At 35.5% G+C, this 16,509-nt stretch overlaps 1 protein-coding gene across 1 annotated transcript in view; it reads right to left on the bottom strand.

The window, feature by feature from the left end:
* Positions 1-16,509, bottom strand: part of LOC143245506 (glutamate receptor ionotropic, delta-1-like) — a 49,460-nt gene continuing 32,951 nt past the window's right edge. The window contains exons 5-9 of the mRNA XM_076491869.1: positions 12,856-13,014; positions 9,358-9,523; positions 7,946-8,160; positions 6,322-6,443; positions 1-2,317 (exon numbers count right to left, since the gene is read on the bottom strand). Of these exons, the coding sequence (XP_076347984.1) occupies positions 2,053-2,317; positions 6,322-6,443; positions 7,946-8,160; positions 9,358-9,523; positions 12,856-13,014 (927 nt within the window). The 3' untranslated portion in view covers positions 1-2,052. The remainder of the gene's footprint in view (positions 2,318-6,321; positions 6,444-7,945; positions 8,161-9,357; positions 9,524-12,855; positions 13,015-16,509) is intronic.

Below are 16,509 nucleotides of genomic sequence, written 5' to 3'. Positions count from 1 at the left end.
TACTGATTGCCCACCTTCTCTTGTCCCACATTTATAACCAAATAATTAAATATATATAGAGAGACAAAAACATTTGACACATTCAGTTAATTTATCAACAAGGTTTTTAATACTCTGAACATCTAGATTTATTAATACAGACAAAACAGTGCTTATAACGAGTAAAATGTCCCTAGTGACTCAGCGTTAAGTCTGTCTGTGGGCTTATAACGCTAAAAATCTAGTTTATGTGTCTGTAGCAAAAATAGCATAAATAGCCTGTTGTGTAGCTTTCAACATAACAATAAATAAAAAGGAAAAAAATGATACATGTTTCACTCATTAACCAATAACGGTACAAATATAAGATGACATAACAAATAATTTTATTTGTTAAGCACAAAGCTACACAATGGGCTATCTGTTCTATACCGACCACGAACATCGAAATTCAGTTTCTAAAGATATATCAAAGTGTGGAACATATGCTCAGTGAACCGTCCAAATACAATGAATCTCATATATATGTTAGATAACTTGCTTAGTGAAACGTCCAAATACAATTAATCCCATACACAAATTTAGATAACTTTACAACTTGTATTCAAACATTTGTATAAGCACCTCCATTGTATTAAAGCCAGAATGGATATATTGTAGCTTTATAGTGATATTTGAGATACGTTTATTTACATAGATATTAAATCTTCATCCGCAAAAGAACTGATCTGGTAAGAATTTACAGCGCAGTGAATAATAATAATAAAAGATATACAGAAAAAAACCAATCTTACGTGTACAATACAGTATTTCTAGCAGTGAATGAAGGCAAACAACTGTGTAACATTTACATAAAAATTTCGTTTGATATCCAGTGTTAGTTGATTATCACAGAACATTATAGTAATATACATTCTTGATTCTGTCTGCTTCGTGGGAGCGGAAATCGTGTTTTGATACCCGCTGTGGGCACAGCACAGATAGCTTATTGTGTAGCTTCATGTTATACAAAACAATGAAAGATAAACATGGCCCTACCAGTTCCGTCTACTAATATTACAAGGTGGTTTAGTGATATTTCGTTTCTTGGTTGAGAGGACAATCAAGTAAAGAATTTGGGATTTTCTACTACTTTAGTAAGCTAATTCTGATTTGGCAATATTACCCAAGTTCCTTGTTTGTTTACATAAGAAACACGTTTATTTTGTTGTTAAATAGACATATTTCAACTCCTCCAAACATGTTCGACTTCATTCAGTGTTTAAACTGAGTTCTCTTATATTTTGTCCACATTTGTGGTTTGTTCTGTATTCACTTATTCTGGGACTTAAGGTTCTCTACAAGTTGTTTTTCAACCTAATTAGCAATAACTTTTACGTCACAGAATGGAAGCAACAACTAAACTGACAAAGTCGACAAAATGAGCTTGGTACATTTATAGAATATCAATTGAATAATTCGATTTTACATCAAGTACTTTAATGTACTGGTGAGGCCTCGGGTATATATTGTAGGACGTGTTATGTTAAGGTCTGTGATACTTTTTGAAAATTGCAAAAATGCTATAAACGTTGCATTCCCATTTCACTATTAATATATCTTCGATAAAATAATTACTCAAAGTATAAAATAACACCACGAAATTTAAAATCTTAACCCTAGTTAGGCCCTATATAGGCCTGGCATGGCCAGGTGGTTAGAACGCTTGATTGAAAATGAAGGTCGTGGATTCGAATCCCCCGCCAAACCAAACATGCTTGTCCCCCTCAATCGTGAGGGCGTTATAAGTGACAGATAATTCCAGTATTCTTTGGTGAAAGAGTAACTTAAGAGTTGGCGGTGGATGGTGATAAGTAGCTGCCTTCCCTTTGGTTTTACACTACTAAATTAGGAACGGCTAGCGCAGATAGCCCTCGTATAGATTTGCGCGAAATTCAAAAATAAAACAAACTAGATCCTATATATAGATAAAGCTTTTTACTAGCATTACTTGAAAATAAGTACACTGCGGGGCTTGAAATTGTTATTTGTGAGGTAAAAAAGGGGTATGTTAGAGTAACTAAGTAGAGTGAACTAATGTTTTAACCATGCACTCAATCTTATATCCTTCTTCTTATTTCGAAACATGTATTTCCATATATTTTCTATTATAAGAACAACAGTTCCAAAGGCAACACCTCCAACATACACATAGAAAGCACTTGCCAGTTCACCTATTGAAAGTGCTTCTTCCTGGGTATTAAAAGATTTTGATCGACTTAAGACACAAGACTTCATACTGGGAAAGTACTGCTGCCTCCACTTTTCGATCAGTCCTGCTGCTCTAAGTTGCTTGATCCTGAAAATAAAAACACATTCGTTGTATTTAGCTCATACACAATAGAATCACAAAGATTAAAAGTTTTATTTCACTTAATATTTACACAGTGCTCTATTACAATCATTGTAATGTTTTCTTGAGCCACACTAAAACCGTCTTCTAGCACATTAACTGTGATGTATTTGTGAGATATACCATAACTTGTGTCTTATACAATCATCGTGATATATTCTGAAGACAAACTAAAAAGTCTGACATGACCAGGTTTATAGGGCTCTCGATTCGCAATTTGAGAATTGCAAGTTCGAATCCCTATCACACCAAACAAGCTTGCCATTTCAACCATGGGGCATTATAATATGATGGTCAATCCCACTATTTGTTGGTAAAAGAGTTGCCCAAGAATTGGCAGTGATGATTAGCTGCCTTCCCTTTGGTTTTACACTACTAAATTAGGAACGGCTAGCGCAGATAGCCCTCGTATAGCTTTGCACGAAATTCAAAAGAAACGAACGAGCATACTGAAGTGATTAAACAAATAATAACTTAATGAACAACCCCATTCCCCGGCACTAGACGCTTACCGACGTAACGGACACGAACCCCCAAAAATTTTTAATATATCATGGGATTATTTAAAATAATAATAATAATGTCTTAAATAAACAATACATTTCTAAGCCTCATGCCCGTGACTTTAATTTCAGTATCTGTCACTTATAAAGTAAACGCATTGAGCGGTTTCTACAGTTCAAGTTGAGTGGTTCATAGTTCATGTTGTTGTTGTTCATGTTACTTACATATCATTGAAATCTTCGGCGTACAGACTATCTGGAGCGTAAGGTATGGCATTCTGTCTTTTGTAGAATTCAACCCAACCTTTGGTCAGGACACATTTTCCTTTATGTTTGATAAAACTTCGGCGTATCAGATAGTTTAAAACGTTGACCTCTCGGAAGAAAATATAGCCTGAAAAAGTTTTTGGATCTGATGATTTAAACCAATAATCTAGTAAACCTTAATTTGTTTGAATCTCTCGTCACTGAGAACTTCTAAACTGTCATAATGAGACACTACAAACTAGAGCTAGCGTTAGAGGGGTTGAGGAAGCTGAAAGTCTTTGACTGTTTCATGATAAAGCTGTCCGTTAATCAATTTTAAATTTGAATCCCTCCAATTGTATGTGTTACTGTCCCTCTTAGAGTAAAGAGACATGGGGTCGAGAGTACTAAAACCATTATTAATATATTAACCCTGGTAGCTGTAATGGATTCTCAGACGGAGATCAGTATGGCGTGTTATGCTAGAAATAAAGAAAGGAAACGATCATTCGATATTATGGCTTTAGGCTTAGTGTCAAGGATGAGAATGTAATATAGGCTTTCGTTTACACACATTTTACTGAGAAGATGTTAACAGTTTTCTAGAATGCGTGTGTATGTTTTCTTATAGCAAAGCCACATCGGGATATCTGCTTTGTCCACCAAGGGAAATCGAACCCCTGATTTTAGCGTTGCAATTCTAGAATGCAACCCCGTGGCACAGCCAAACGTCCGCGGACTCACATCACTATAAACCGGATTTCGATCACCAGGGTGAGTAAGTGCACACATAGCCCATTGTCTAGCTTTGTACTTAATTACAAATAAGCAAACAAATCTTTTTTTGAAATAATTCTATTCAAGTTTTGTTTCATACATTTTGCGACTCGTTTAAATGAATTAAACTGTTTTAAATTATTAATAATCCAGGTCCTCTCGTGAAAAATTAAAAATCTAGACATGTTTCAAAATTTAAGGAAAGACCAAACTGAACTGACATAGCACGAAAAAGAAGTTCATCCCTACGACTGATTATGCGAAACGTTGAATTCAGTATAGCTTGATATGTCCATGAAGAGGTCAGAAAAGATGTACTTGGAGATATTAGCTTGTTTTAGATTTGATGATAGGAATAATACTATGAAAATATGTTTTTCCGTACCTCACAACTGTTGAATAAGGGTCATATTTCTACTTATCCTACATTTATTACAATTAGTGTATGAACATTAAAACCAGGAACTAAAGGTAACAAAGATGAAGGATTTTAGAAATAAAAAGTAAAAATAAATTATGTTATTGTTTTGAATGTATTAATAATCAACGAAAGTGTACCCATTTATTTACTTCCGTAGTTAAGATTCTCTGTTTTTAAATATCAAACTTTATTTAGTATTTCCTTAGAGAGAATATATATATTAATACTAATAGTGTTACGTAAAGAAAATCAAATGGAAAACTGCGTTATAAACAGCAAATTCAAACCTCTTACTAATTATATTAGTTTGTTATAACCGAAAACAAGCCGAAACAAAAATGAATTAAAAAATAACGACCATAAAACGCTTTTATGTTACAACAAACTAATATACACTACTGGTCAAAATCTTAAGGCCAATGAACATAAAGAAAAAATATACATTTTACGTTGTTAGACTCAACCATTTATTTGAGTAGAGCTTCGAAAGATGAAAATAAGAAGAGGGAAAATAAAAATAAAAAACTTTTTGGCATTTAATAGGGAAAATGTGAATACTATGAAATTAGCCTAAATACTAGCTGGTCAAAAGTTTAAGACCATACTGAAACGAATCGTTAATCGGTAAACAAGTAACGAAATTTAGTCATATGTGTTCAAGCATTAGCATTATCAACATCTTCCACTGACATCTCCTGTGTTACATTCAGTAAAAACATGGCAAAGGCTGAAATGTTGACAGAGTTTGAACGTGGCAGAATTGTCGAGCTACAAAAGTAAGGTCTCTGTCAATGTGCCATCGCTGGTGAGATTTGGCGTAGTAAAACTGCTGTTGCAAATTTATTAAAACAGCCTGAGGGATACGGAACGAATTTCAAGTGGTCGGCCCAAGAACGTTTCGCAGGCGTTGAGCAGGAGGATTCGACGGGTTGTTCGGCAGGACACCAGCCGATCGTCGAACCAGATTAAGACCCTTACGGACGAAGAATGCAGCTCAAGAACAATAAGACGCATCTACGAGAGAAAGGCTTTAAAAACCGTAAACGTCTTCAAAGGCCACGCCTCTTTCCACACCATGAAACAGCTCGGTTAAACTTTGCTGAGAAGCACCAAACATGGGACGTAGAAAAGTAGACGAAGGTATTGTTCTCTGATGAGAAAATATTTAACCTGGATGGTTCAGATGGCTTCCAACGTTACTGGCAGGATAAGAATATACTACCGGAGACATTTTCTACAAGAAACAGTGGAGGAGGTTCCATCATGATCTGGAGTGCTTTCTCCTTCCATGGAACAATGGAGCTTCAGAATATACACGGGTGTCAAACAGCAGCTGGCTACGTTGGCATGTTGGAGAAAGCATCCTTATTGACTGAAAGCTCTCGCTTGTGTGGAAATGATTGGATCTTTCAATAGGACAACGCTGCAATCCATAATGCCCGCAGGACAAAGGACTTTTTCGTGGCGAATAACGTGATTCTTTTGGGCTATCCAGCGTGTTCGCCCAAACTGAACCCCATTGAAAATGTTTAGGGGTGGATTGCAAGGGAAGTCTATAGAAATGGACGTCAATTTCAAACAGTGCATGATCTTCGTGAAGCCATTTCACCACTTGGAATAACATTCCAGCCAGCCTTCTGCAAACGCTTATATCGACCATGGCAAAGCGAATGTTTGCAGTTATTCGCAATGACGGCCGCGCAACCCACTACTGAGATCTCTTGTTGGGTATTTCCTACCTTGTTTAGGACGTCTTTTTGGTATGGTCTTAAATTTTTGACCAGCTAGTATTCAGGCTAATTTCATAATGTTCACATTTTCCCTATTAAATGCTAAAAATGTTTTTTTTTTTTTTTCCTTTTCTTATTTTCATCTTTCAAAACTCTACTCAAATAAGTGGTTGAGTCAAACAACGCATAATGCATATTTTTTCTTTATGTTCATTGGCCTTAAGATTTTGGCCAGCAGTGTATATATATATATATATATTTATATTCCTCAACTCAACCCGTAACTTAACTCCTTTTTCTACAAATGTGACTGCCTCATCGTCTCCTTTCGTCGTACCGCCTTTTCCTTTCAACCTTGATGCATGGAGTTGCCTAAAAGTTGTGTCAATGGGAGACTAGAAGAAATAAAAATTATTTACCTAAGTTAGGGAGTCAAATTTGTTACCCAGTAAATATTTCAAATGTTTAGTTCTTAATACCTGAAACATAAGCTTAAACATCCTAAATAAGCAAAGCAATAAGGCCTAAAATATCCAAGTAATATATTTTGTCTGAAAGAAATTCTTTGAAGCATTAATTTCAGTACCTGAGAATATCAAATTAAAATATTATTAGAAGAAAGGAATTCTGAGAAGAAACTTGCTTAAGGATATTTTTTTTCGAAATAATATACTTCAACATAAATCATAAATAACAATGGGATTATTACTACGCCTGTAACAATATACTCCAACATGAATCATAAGTAGTAAAATGATTTTTACTAAATCTGTAACACGAGTTATGAAACCGTTAATTAAGGAATCTTCTAACTGCTTGGTGATTTAATAACTGCTGTGGTGTATATGCCTTTTATAAGCTGATGAATTGTTTTACCTTTCATAAAACATTATTATTAAGCCTATTACATTTGTCAACCCTATATTTTTAATCCAGTTCCTTTGGAACTTTCATGAACTGGAAGAAAGCATAAAAATAGGATTCTAACCACACTATATTTGTCGTATCCATTGCTGACGTCAATCTGACCACATCTGTAACCTCCGCCTGGCGTGATAAGATATGAAATGAGCGAAACGCGTCGTTGGGAATAAATGTCACAAATATACATGTAGTTTGTTTGAAACGCTATTATTATACATTTTACTTATTATAAAAATTTTCTAAAAGATAAGATTAAGAATGTAGTTTTTAAAAACGTAATAGGCCTAATATTAATGTCTTATTACAAGTAAAATTGAAACCTATTTAATATACCATTGCGTTCTAGCACGCATTTCTGCTATAAAATACACGTTAATTTTATTTTGAGATTAAATACCCTAACTTACACATTGCCCTTACAACGCCCGGTTCTGAAAGTTATGCTTACACCTAAAAAGCGTTTGTGTTGTTCTCTACATATGTCCTACGTAGATTAATTGCACCTGTGTATAATAAAATGAGGCGATTTAATATTCTGTTTTCCTTAAAATCTGGATAAAACAAGATAACATTTTTGTGATTTTAATCTTACAATTTCTGAATGACGGACTCTAATAGCTATACCTTGACAGTTTCAGTTATTCAATAACAAGTGCCATAAAACTTAAAAGACCCTTAGAAACTGCGTATCAAAATAATTTTTCTGTCATTCAACAAAGGCAGTTGCTCAGCGTTTCAAAATGTAAAACCTAGTTACAACCCTAAATACATTTTTAATGCAATACTTAAACTGTAGATTTCGAATGTCACGAAGCTCCTTTTAAAATGTCCTAAAATACAATAATTCGACTGTTGATGTAACACACTCTTCTTAAGAAATCCAATATCCACGAATGTTTTATGTTGATGCTTTGTTTCGTATTAATGACATCAGAGTTTCACTTATGTATTGATCTAGGTTATTAATACAAACCTCGATTGCCGAGTCTATAGCACTTCCGTAATCAACAAGCCATTTCGTCGTCGGATCGTTCAGAACGGCTTCTAAAGAAGTACCAAGCTTGTATACGGATGAAGTCAAAAAAGCCGTGAGGTTACCGGTGTAAAAGGCAGTGACGATTAACGTGAAAATCCACCAGGTGGCAAAGAGGAACCTTATTGGGTCTGAGATGGGAACGTCTTCGACGCCTAACAAAAACTGTCTAAACTGTAGAGAGAACTGTGCCTGATGAGACTTATTAGTTTTTATTTTATGAAAAACAAACAAACACGTGAGATCTTCTGTGGAAACATTCTGTATTACTAACGTATACATTAAAGTACTTATAATAATTTGGATACCACTTTCATGTTCTTGAAATTGTTAAGCCTACATGTCGGATTTTAATCCTTTTTTTTTTTTAGATTTAGAATTCTGTACAAATAATTCAGTAATTATTTATTTGTTCGTTTTAGAACAAGGAATCCCCAGATTTCAGCGTTCTAAAACTGTAGACTTACCGCTTTCTCACCGTGGGGTATTTAATAATCAACACTCAAATGTTGCCTGTTTGTCCCAGTGTAGACTAAATAAACTTACTATCAACAACAACAAAGAAAATGAGTACAGAGACTTCATATATTTCTACGGGTGTTTGTAGACATTTCTAGAATAATTAAAAGAATATACAGGTTTCTTGCACTCAGTGTACTTTATATATACAAAACATTGCTGAAAAACAAATAAGTGAGTTAGAAATTAATGTTACTGGATTAATTAAGATTTTTATACGGTACAGTTAGATTATATATAAACAAGGAATAATTGTATATAAACATGGAATACAAAAGTTTATCGTTGCATTCGCTCAAATCTACACGAGGACTACCAGTGCTAACTGTTCCTTAACTATTATTGAATAGGCTAGATTGAATAATCGGTTAGTAAACATCATCTATCGTTAATTTTAGTATTGTCAAAACGACAGTTGGATTACACCTTCCCCCTTATAAAGTATTCACAGTTCCAATGCATTTTGTATGTGTATGATAACCATGAAACCTCGGGTCCACAACGCGGCAAAAATAAACTTCTGTATTCTATATTTCAATCAAACTGTGTTTGTTGTTAACCACAAAGCTACTCAATCTGCTACTGTACTCTCCGCCGGTATCGAAATCCGAATTTTAATGTTAGAAGTTTTCAGATTTACTGCTGAGCCACTGGGGAAGATCTCAGTGAAGTTAATGGAAGCCCCCTCAGTGGCTCAGCGGTAAATCTGAAGACTTCTAACACTAAAACACTAGAAATCAGGTTTCTAGAAATCGGTGGACATAACACAGATAGTCCATTGTGTAGCTTTGCGCTTAACAACAGAAAACAAGTTAATTATAAAAGAAACAAACCTTGTTTAACAAGCCCTGAATATACAAACCACATGCATTTCGACAATGTTTCACTGTAATTTTCGCCCATTTCTTCTACAGAACTGAGAAGGTATTTCTGAAGACATAACACGACGAACAACGTTAATCCCATAAATATGGTAGTTAACATGATTGCAAACCACACCTGAAACATTGAAAAAAGAGACGTTTTAGAAACAAAATCCTAAAACGGTTTGGGAATACCACTAAAAGTTAGTGAATAGTCACACTACGTATTTCTTCCAACATGCTCTGTTCTTTCAAAATCACTAACCACTGTTGTGTTACACTTTGAAATAATTCTATATGAAAGAAGTTCAGTAATGCATATTAAACATTCTGTAGCTCATAGTAGAGGAATTCTCTACTGCATATTCAAATTTTAATAGCTCATATTAAAGAAATCCAGTAGTACATACTAGTCCTTTTGTAGCTCATATTAAAGGATCCCAGTATCGCATATTCAAACTTCTGTACCTCGTATTAAAAAAATTCAGTAGCACATATTAAACCTTTTGGAGCTCATATTCAAAGACTCCAGTGGCGCATAATAATTTTGTTTGAGCTCATATTAAAGGGGTCAAACAGCGCATATTAAATGACATGTAGCTCCCAGTAAAGGAGTCCAGTAGCGTATAGTTAAACCTTTAGTAGCTCATGTTAAAAAAAAGAGTCCAGTAGCACATATCAAACATTTATATCTCATATTAAAGTAGTCCAGTAGCTCATATTCACTATTTTATAACTCATATTGAAGGAGTCCAGTGTGGGTGAGTTTGCATTTTTCTTATAGCAAAGCCACATCGGACTATGTTTTGTGTCCACCGAAATTAATCGAACCCCTAATTTAGCGTTGTAAATCTGTAGACTTATTGCTATCCCAGTGGAAGACAGGAGTTCATTACCACATATTAAACCTGTTGTAGCTCATACTGAAGGAGTTCAATAATTCATATTAAACCTGTTGCACCACATATTGAGGGAGTTCAATAGTTTATATTTAACCTTTTGTAGTTCATATTAAAGGAGTTCAATAACTAATATTAACACTGTTGTAGCTCATATTGAAATAGTTCAACAGTTCATATTAAACTTGTTGCAGCTCATATTGAAGTTAAATAGTTTATATTAAATCTTTAGTAGCTCATACTTAGAAACTGTAGTACCTGTCAAACATAATTTGCCTATGTATTAAAACACTGCTGTAGTCCATATTAAAATATTACTGAGAACCAGTTCCTTGATGTATGAGAAAACGTTTCTGTAGTATATACTAAACTACCCTCATAATACATACTTCAAAAGTTATACAGAATATATTCAAATACCACTCCGTCAAACACTCGTATGAAGTATATATTTAAACACTTATAAGGTAAACCTTTAAAAGTTCATGTGGTACATACACATTTCTGAATGATGTAAAATACGTTCAAAGACTCATGTAGTACATGTATAAATGTCGTTGCTATATTTATCTATTTGATTTGTTTTGAAATCAGCGTTACACGAGGACTATCTGCGCTATCCGCCCCTAATTTAGAAGCATAAGACTAGAGGGAAGGTAGCTAGTCATCACTGCCAACTCTTGAACTAACTTTTTACCAACGAATAGTGGGATTGACTGTAATTATAACGTCGCCATAACTAAAAGGGTGAGCATGTTTAGTGATAAGATTGGAACCCTTGACCCACATATTGCAAGTTGAACACGACAACCACTAGGGGAATACCGGATCTGACAGGATTCGATATGTGGCAACTGATGGCCATTCTTGTAGACCCCGTGAATTTGTTCGTTCGTTTCGAATTTCACGCAAAGTTACACGGGGACTATCTGCGATAGCCGATCCTAATTTTGGAGTGTAAGACTAGAAGGAAGGAAGTTACTCATCACCACGCACTACCAACTCTCGGGCTACTCTTTTATCAAAAAAATAGTGGGATTGACCTTCAATTCATGACGCTCCATGACTGAAAGGGCGAGCATGTTTGGTGTGACGGAATTTTAGGTTACGAGTCGAGCGCCCTAACCACACGGCCATGCCGGGCCAAACCTCGTGAAGTAATGGGCAATTGGATTTAGGTTCAGGTTCAATACAACTGGCCAGTTACCAGATACGATTCTACTATTTCAAACACTATGTACAGTATGTATCCTCATGTCCTAATGGCATAGCGGTTTGTTAAGATACTCGTGATGGGCAGAGCATAGGTAGCCCTTTGTGTATCTCTGTGTTAATAACAAGAAACTAAATGTATCTATTTATACATGTATGCATGTATTCATTAAAATATACGTGTGTGTGTTTTGTTTCTTAAACCAAACCTACATGGGCAATCTGCTGTGTCCATTGAGGGAATTGTTTGTTTTGTATTTCGTGCAAAGATACACGAGGGCTATCTGCGCTAGCAGTCCCTAATTTAGTAGTGTAAGACTATAGGGAAGGCAGATAGTCATCACCACTCACCACTAACTCTTCGACGACTCTTTTACCAACAAATAGTATGATTGACCGTCACATTATAACGCCCCCATGGCTGAAAGGGCGAGCATGTTTGGCGCGACGGGGATTCGAACCCGCGACCTACAGATTACGAGTCAAACGCCCTAACCACCTGCCGGAGTGAATTAAAATAAAGAGTTTAGTGTTATAAGGTCGTATAACTGTCCCACCAGGGAACTTAAAATATCTAACTCGTAAAGATTTACTTGCTACTTGTGTAGTTATTTGCTGCAAACATTTAATAAAAGTCTACTTTTTCATATTTTAAATTTTAACTTTGGTCTATTCCTGTAATAAAATGTTTTAGACCTGTACTTACCCATAAAATAAATGGCGCCACAAGTGTTTAACAGTCTGTTTTAGACCTGTACTTACCCATAAAATAAATGATGCCACAAGTGTATAACAGTCAGTTTCAGACCTGTACTTACCCATGAAATAAATGGCGCCACAAGTGTTTAACAGTTAGCTTTAGACCTGTACTTACCCATAAAATAAGTGGTGCCACAAGTGTTTAACAGTTAGCTTTAGACCTGTACTTACTCATAAAATAAGTGGTGCCACAAGTGTTTAATAGTGATATTTTGAATTACATATATCCACAAAGTAAATAGATCCACAAGTGATAAAGTTTATTTTGAGCTACACTCTCTCGCTTTCCATAGCAACTTGAGGATAATTTTACCTCAAGGTATTACTTAACTCGTCAATAACAATTTTGCTGTTCATCTTTACGTAGTACTAGGATTTTACTTAACAGTAATCTAACACATAAAAGAATACATATAGACAACAGGTTTCTAAGGCAAAATGAACTTAGCCTCTTTCCGTGACCGACATTTTACTGTTACACACATATCACTAGAATTGTATATGAGTAAAACGATTTGAAAATTCTGGATGAATTAAAAACGTTTATGTTATTGAGTAAATAAGGTCATTAATAAGGTGATGTTTGAGTTTCACTCACCCGCAGAGTAAACGGTGCCAGGAGTTTCTCTGTGTTGTCTTTCTTTTCAGGTTTTTTTACTAAAACTCCGATATCATCAGAAAACAAAGTCTCGCTGAAGTTGACCACGCGACGACGATCAATATTTATTGTGAACGGTCCAGCTGCTAGGTCAACCTTCTGTAAAGAAAAGGACACCAATTTTAACTTTCTGCTCAAGTAATCGGTCGATTACAGAAGTCTATAATGACATGTTAAAATATATATACGTGAAACATATATTTGGTTGGTACGTCCCAGAAAACGATAAACTGTGCGTAGTTAACATTTTTTGTAAAGATGATTAAGTAAAATATTATTTATTCGTGTCACGACTTTGTAAGACGAATTTCCTCCTAAGCTTTCTTACTACTTAAAATATAACGTCACGGAAATCGAACATCATTTGTGTTAAGTTCAAATGAGTCACTTGAAAATTCGAAGAATAAAAACCTGATACGTGTTACAGAAAAACGTACGGGCCTGACCTAATGGTTAATATGCTCAGACAGTGAATCCGAAATTTCAGAGCTCGTATCCCCGTAGTGCAAAAAAATATACAAAAATTTGAGTGTATGTGCTATAAGAATGACGCTTGAATTCTGTCGTGAAAAAAAAACAACTACCCCAAATCAAATGACCCTTACAGAGCGTTATTTTGACCAACTTACAAATATCATAGGGACGTGACAGAACAGCTTATTCAAGCAAACGACTCACGCGTCACCTACAACACATACTCACGACATATAAGAGTGATCGACGTTTGTGCAGCTGGTGGTTTTAGTAAAAATCATTAAACCTGTTTTCTTAGTTTTACAGGGAGAGATATATTTATTACACTTGTGTTAAGATGTGTGACAATGATTATCCCACGTTTATAATGTCCAAATACTACTTACACAGTGTTGTTATCATATTTGGTAATTTTTAAAATTTGTTTTAATTTTTAAAAACATGTCGTAATGCATTTTCAAAATAAATAAAGAATTTGGCTTTCTTTAAAAAGCTAGAGATAAAACCCAAATAAAAATAATTAATATATATAATATTTATTTAATAACAACGTAAAACTTTGTTGACATGGTAACAACCAAACTACTGGTATCTAAACTATGTGTCTTCATTGAAGATATGAACTCGTGTCGACATGGTAACAACCAAATTTCTAACATTAATATAGTAGATATCTTTCCAGTTTAATATAATTTTTTTTTAATTATTGATTATGAACAAACCCTTTGCGAAATTTCACATAGTGTTTGTTCTTATAGCAATTCAAATAAACTCCATCAGTTTAGCTATCCACAAAGGATATTTAAAGCTGATATAATATATATTGCAATAACAGTAAGTAGAAATGTATGTACTTATAAACAGTTGGATAAATTCATATTATTTATATTATACATATGAGTGTGTGTGCGTTTCCATTATACACACATATAATTCTATTGTATATATATATATACACACACATACAATTATTTCTATTTGATATATATATATACATCATTACCACTGAGTGTATATTTCTGAACACTCCACCATTTGGTTGTGCCTCCAGTGGCACAGCGGCGTGTATGCGGTTTCACATTGCTAGAAACCGGGTTTCAATATCAGTGGTGGTCAGAATACAAACTGCCAATTGTGTAGCTATATGCTTAATTTAAAAAAAAAAAAAACAAATAATTTAGTTGGTTACAGGTCACGGGATCGAAATCTGTCACTGAACATGTTCGCCCTTTCAGCCGTGGAGGCATAAAGACGTGACGATCAGTCACAAATATTAGTTAGTAAAAAAGTAGTCGAACGGTGGATGATGTTAAGTAGGTGCCCTCCCTCTACTTTGGCCCGGCATGGCCAGATGATTAAGGCACTCGACTCATAATCCGAGGGTCGCGGGTTCCAATTCTCGTCACACCAAACATGCTCGCCCATTCAGCCGTGGTGGCGTTATAAAGTGACTGTCAATCTCACTATTCGTTGGGAAAATGGTAACCCAAGAGTTGGCGGTGGGTGGTGATGACTAGGTGCCTTTCCTCTAGTCTTACACTGCTAAATTAAGGACGGCTAGCGCAGATAGCCCTCATGTAGCTTTGCGCGAAATTTAAAACAAAAACAAATCCTCCAGTTTATCACTTCAAAATTAGGAACTACTAGCGGAGGTGGCCCTCTAGTAGCTATAAACGAAATTCAACATATAAGCAATTCGTTAATAGGCACAACGTTTCAGCCACTTCTATGTTTTGTATATTCAGTCAGCCTAAGAACCCTGTTATTGACCGTAAGAGATCGTTGGCACTGGATAGGGCATATACACTCTATATAAAAGTTGTTCATTTCGATTTCCAGGGCATAGTCATGTCTATTTTCTGCTCTAGAGATATCGTGGTCGCTGTCAAATTGCCTATCTGAAATGTATCAATAAGCAAGATGACTATCATTTTGTAGTCGTGGATATAAAATTGACTATTAAATAGTAACGATGATCTATTACTAGTCAGATTGACTGACTCTTAATCAATTTGAGTGACTCTTAGTCAATTTAAGCAATTAGTCAGTTTAACTACTTCCCAGTCAGAATGACCATGTCTCAGTCTGTTTTACCACTTCCCAGTCACATTGACTACTTCGTAGCAACACTGCTATGCTAGTCTTAAGGACTACTTTGTGGTGAGGAAGACCAACCCCATAGGCAGCATGAACTCATAAACTGACACCCTTGATGTTTCTTATATTATTAAGGTGCAGTTCAAACAAATGGCTGTATACATGCATTTTGTTACATAAATACAACAACTGAAACGTGACCAGGGCTAAACTTTGCAAGAATTTATTTATTTATTTACTTTTTTTTTGGGGGGGGGAATTTCTTTCACACAAAATAAGTCCTACCTAAATAAATCTTATTTATCGACCACTACTATTTCTTCACTGTTTTATTTGACAATTGTGTTTTTATATTGTTGTGTGAGTGTGTTGGAATATTCGAATATGAAATCAAATAATCAATACATTTATTATTACAATCCACAACGATCTAAGTTATGACTGAAATAAGCTTTCCCCACGTGGTTAACACTCGCACTGACACTACACGTGCGGGAAATGCATCCGATTCGTCTGGTGGTCCGCAACGCAAATCGAGTGCAAATGGAAAGTAGCTACATTAGGCGCGAGCGAGACTATCTCTTTTCCGAGTTAGGAGGACCTGAGCTAGCCACCGAGCAAGTCAGACGTGCCAATATGCTATTCAGAACGAAACGTTCATCCTCGCCAGTCAGGCCGTTAGTGCCGCCTGTAATCGTCGACGGCTTACCGCCGAACCTCACGCCGTACCAAGTCGCCATGTTGATCGCCCGAGCCAAGCCTGGGGCAACCATCGAACCGTCCAGGACCCGTATTTTACGCCGGGGAGGAATCTTCATCCAACCAGCTACTACTGCAGACCAAACCTATCTGTGCCAGCCATGGAACACTGAATTTAAAGTAAGTTGTTCCCCTACGAAAAGTCCAGTCAATCTTTATTCTGTATTCCTCAGGGGGCGTCGACCCATCAATTCAACCAGAAGAAATTAGACAAACCATAGAACCCCAAATACAAGCCAAGGTATACGCAGTTCATCGAATTTA

Source organism: Tachypleus tridentatus, chromosome 2, assembly GCF_004210375.1.
Source record: "Tachypleus tridentatus isolate NWPU-2018 chromosome 2, ASM421037v1, whole genome shotgun sequence".
In the NCBI taxonomy this organism is placed as follows: Eukaryota; Metazoa; Arthropoda; class Merostomata; order Xiphosura; family Limulidae; genus Tachypleus; species Tachypleus tridentatus.
This window is presented reverse-complemented; position numbering and strand designations above follow the sequence as displayed.